Source organism: Paramisgurnus dabryanus, chromosome 15, assembly GCF_030506205.2.
Source record: "Paramisgurnus dabryanus chromosome 15, PD_genome_1.1, whole genome shotgun sequence".
Classification (NCBI taxonomy): Eukaryota; Metazoa; Chordata; class Actinopteri; order Cypriniformes; family Cobitidae; genus Paramisgurnus; species Paramisgurnus dabryanus.
The window spans coordinates 28,580,714-28,585,078 of record NC_133351.1 but is presented as its reverse complement, the minus strand read 5'-3'; the positions used below and the strand labels follow the sequence as shown (position 1 = coordinate 28,585,078).

The following is a 4,365-nucleotide window of genomic DNA, read 5'->3' as shown; positions in this document are numbered from 1 at the left end:
CAACTTTTATCAAGATATTAAGAGTTTAAACACTGACATCAATACACATCATTCATCATTAGTCCAAGTTATGAAAACAACGACAGACACTAACATTTTACACTGATTTAAGCAAGTAAGCTACAGCTATATGCTTTAACTGCAAAATGCGTTGCTAGCACAGCTCACTGTAAGACATTACAGTACACTAGACATAGCAGAACACTTGGGGGAAAATAAACTCATAATGTTATAATCATACTTACAGGTTGTGGTTAGGAGCTGCATGTTGTTCCAAATAAAGTGGGTGTCTAGAGCAGTTCATTAAAAGGATATTTTTCACATATTGTGTCATTTTAATTAAGTTAATATTTGCTAAATCAACAACACAACAGCCTGTATTATATGCATATGTGATTCAAATAGTGGGGGATTATATGCTGTGGGTATCCCACAGTGGGTTGTATCGAACTGATTATTCAAGTGTTTGAGATAGTGGTCAGCAGTAGCAGCACTACTTTATTTACAAGTGTTACATTTTATATTTGAAAATAGAGCACGCAAAGATTCCTGATGTTAAACTGCCACTGTTTGGCATTAAATCCTTACTGCCCAATTCTTTAAATATACATGGGTTATTAATGAATTAAGTTGATAAAAAATTTAAATTGTTTTTGGTATTGAGGTTGGTAAATTAACAGAAGCTATATAAACATTGTAAACCTTATTAATAGAAATCATTTTTGGTAATATTTAAATGAGTGGCTTTTCATGGTGTATGTATATGTTTGTTTTGTATATGTGATCAGAACCTGAAGAGCAAAATGTACCCAGAAGAGTAAGAAGAGAACAAGAAACAAAAGTTGACAGTTGAATGTAAGTGTTTTCTTCAGGACCAAAACAGGAAGTGTTAAAGGCTTCCTGTGACCTATTTATGCTTTACTGTAATGACCTAGGCCTATTTCATGAACACAAAACCCTTGAGATTCATTAACTGTACTTTCTCTATTAAATATTATTTAAAATTTTAGTTCTTGTATTCTAAGTTATTAGTTTATGATTTTGATATTTAGCTTTTCCCATTAAGAGCCTTTCTGTTAAAGTCTTCAATCACATTGTCGTCTTTCTCTGGCTTGGTTTTTATATTATTTGAGTGTGGGAAAGTTTCTTGTGGCTCATGTGCTGGTGGAAGTTATAAGAATATAAACATATATATATATTTATACAAACAGTGGTGTGAAAAAGTATAAAGCCATACTGTAATGTTTAAGATCATCAAACAAATGTAAATATTAGTCAAAGATAACACAAGTGAACACAACATGCAGTTTTTAAACGAAAGTTTTTTTTTATTATGAATGGAAAATAAAATCCAAACACGCATGGCCCTGTGTGAAAAAGTGTTTGCCACCTAAACCTAATATCTGGTTGGCCACCTTTAGCAGCAACAACTGCAATCAAGCATTTTCGATAACTTGCAATGAGTCTGTTTTAGTGCAGTGGGGGGAATTTTGGCCCACTCACTTTTGCAGAATTGTTGTAATTCGGCCACACTGCAGGGTTTCCAAGCATTTGCTGTTTTTAAGGTCATACCAGAGCATCTAAATAGGACTGAGGTCAGGATTTTGATTAGGCCACTCCAAAGTCTTCATTTTGTTTTTTCAGCCATTCAGAGGTGGACTTGTTGGTGTGTTCTGGATCATTGTCCTGCTGCGGAATCCAAGTTCGCTTCATCTTGAGGTCACAAACAGATTGCTGGACATTCTCCTTCAGGATTTTTTGGTAGACAGCAGATTTCATGTTTCCAATTATCACATTTACTGCTGGTATGATGTTCTTTTTCTAAAAGATGCTTTGTTACTTTTATGCCAGACGTATAGTAATGGTACACACATCTTTCAAAAAGTTCAACTTTTGTCCCGTTAGTCCACAAGGTATTTTCCCAAAAGTCTTGGGGGTCATCAAGATGTTTTCTGGCAAAACTGAGACAAACCTTTATGTTCTTTTTGCTTAGCAGTGGTTTTTATCTTGGAACTCTGCCATGCAGGTAATTTTTTCCCAGTCTCTTTCTTATGGTGGAGTCATGAACACTGACTTTAACTTAGACAAGTGAGGCCTGCAGTTCTTTGGATGTTGTTGTCTTATGACCTTTTGGATTAATCGTCGCTGCGCTCTTGGGTTAATTTTGGTCGGCCGGCTGGTCACTCCTGGGAAGCTTCACCACTGTTGCATATCTTCACCATTTGTGAATAATAGCTCTCGCTGTGGTTCGCTAAAGTCCCAAAGCTTTAGAAATGGCTTTATAACCAGACTGATAAATCACTACTTTCTTTCTCATATGTTCCTGAATTTCTTTGGATCTTAAAGGAACAGTATGTAAGAAATTTATTTCAATTAATGATAAAATGGCCCTGATATGTCACTAGACATTAAGAAATCATTTTCATTTCAAATACTTATATCACTCACGACAGTGATCTGGCCAGGATATTGTCATTTAAAAAGTGAAGTTGCAGCCCTCAACTGATGTTTATGTTGTCATTTTGTGTATTGGCCACCAGCTGTGTGATTGCAATACCAGTTTTAGCCACAAGTTTTGTGATTGCAATACCAGTTTTGGCCACAATCCTACATACTGTTCCTTTAACATGATGTGTAGCTTTTGAGGATCTTTTGTTCTATTTCACTTTTTCAGGCAGGTCCTTTTTAAGTAATTTCTTGATTGCGAGCAGGTGTGGCAGTAATCAGGCCTGGGTGTGGCTAGAGAATCTGAATTCAGGTGTTTTAACCGGGAGGCAAACACTTTTTTCACACAGGGCCATGTAGTTTTGGATTTTGTTTTCTCTTAATAATAAAAATCTTCATTTAAAAACGGCATGTTGTGTTCAGTTGTGTTATCTTTGACTAATATTTAAATTTGTTTGGTGATCTGAAACATTAAAGTGTGACAAATATTCAATAATATTAAAAATCTGAAAGGGGGAGAATACTTTTTTCACACCACTGTACCTAGTTTTTTATGCGTTATACCGTGTATGTATAGTGTCAAATATAGATGTGTTTGGTCCGCTATCCACAGATTGACAAAGTTCAATGGATACGCTGGAAACCGCTTACATGTCATGAAGAAAGTTTCTTCAGCTGCTTTTACAGCTGAAAATCACCAGTGAACCTTCTCTAGATAAGACAAAAAGTTATTTAAGTTGAAAAATCTTGTGGCATAGTATTTAAAGAAGATACTGTATAACTAATATAAAGGTTAAAGATTTGCATATTTGGATTGCACATACACTCTTAGAACGGATGTATTAAAAACAACACCATCAGTGTTAGTTTAGAGATGACACACTAAATGTGTTGCCCCAGAATACACACATATTTGTGTTTTTATTGAAACAACACATTTTGTGTTACTTTTAACACAAAAGCAACACAAATTGACACGTAAATTGTGAATAGCATAACACAAAAAATGTGTAAAAAAAAAATAACATCCTTTCATAGAGTGTAGAGTTTAACACTGTAATGCACAAATTATTGAATCACATAGTTAAAACAATGTTTAGGATATTATCATATTCCTCCTTTCTCTCATGATGCATATTTTAAGAAAGCGGGCCACTGTGATTGTAGATGTAACAAAAGGTCTTGGTTAACCATCACTTTGGTTAAACACATTTGTAAATGTATGCTGTCTTAAATAAACACAGTGACTTAAATAAAGAGTAAAGTCATATATACAATTTTGGTAAAGGGTCAAAAGTAACATGGTGGTATGGATGCTGAATGTGTCACTGTACTACACAGATAAATGTATTTAGTCTCTGAGCTCAGGACAATGGGACGCTTCTCACTCAGTCAGACGTCCAATCACAGTAGAGGAAGGCAGGACAAATATCACAACAACCAACCGCTGCATCGTTCAACAACTGATAAACAAAGCAGAAGTATCACAGCAACCAAAGTCCTCAGCTGAAAAAAAACTTTAATATTCATAATATCATACGTTGATCATAAGACTTTAGCCTGGACTTCAGCTAGACAGATTCACAAATGTTGTAAAAATGTATAGTCTGTAGTTGAACTCACTGTAAGTCACGGATAAGAGAATCTGCTAAATGCATTAATGTGAAATTTAAATGTAAAGTCCTGTTTGACATCATTGACAAATCCTTGATTATGTGCTAGAGATATGGAAGTTTTGTTCAGACTCTTAAGACAAATTAGCAAAGGTTTAGACAGTTGTTTGTCTAATGTGTTTACAGTATGTTGATTCAAAGTAATTTATATTGCTTAGTTAATATCAGGATACAATTCTTTATTCATGTGTGTGATCTTGCCAAATCAAACCATTTTTACACTGTTCAGCATCTAAGTCTGCAGTTT

At 34.7% G+C, this 4,365-nt stretch overlaps 1 protein-coding gene across 3 annotated transcripts in view; it reads left to right on the top strand.

The window, feature by feature from the left end:
• Nucleotides 1–3,099, top strand: part of LOC135782590 (nectin-3) — a 13,467-nt gene extending 10,368 nt beyond the window's left edge. The window contains exons 8-10 of one of the 3 annotated variants that reach the window (XR_010545440.2): nt 789–855; nt 1,645–1,761; nt 3,059–3,099. Coding sequence is in view for 2 of the 3 variants with exons in the window: in XM_065292968.2 (XP_065149040.1) it covers nt 789–853 (65 nt within the window). In the remaining variant the exon portion in view is untranslated. Of the gene's footprint in view, nt 1–788; nt 856–1,644 lie in introns of all 3 variants that reach the window. The other 2 variants (XM_065292968.2, XM_065292969.2) reach the window with 2 other exon arrangements.
• The last annotated feature ends 1,266 nt before the right edge of the window (nt 3,100–4,365 follow it).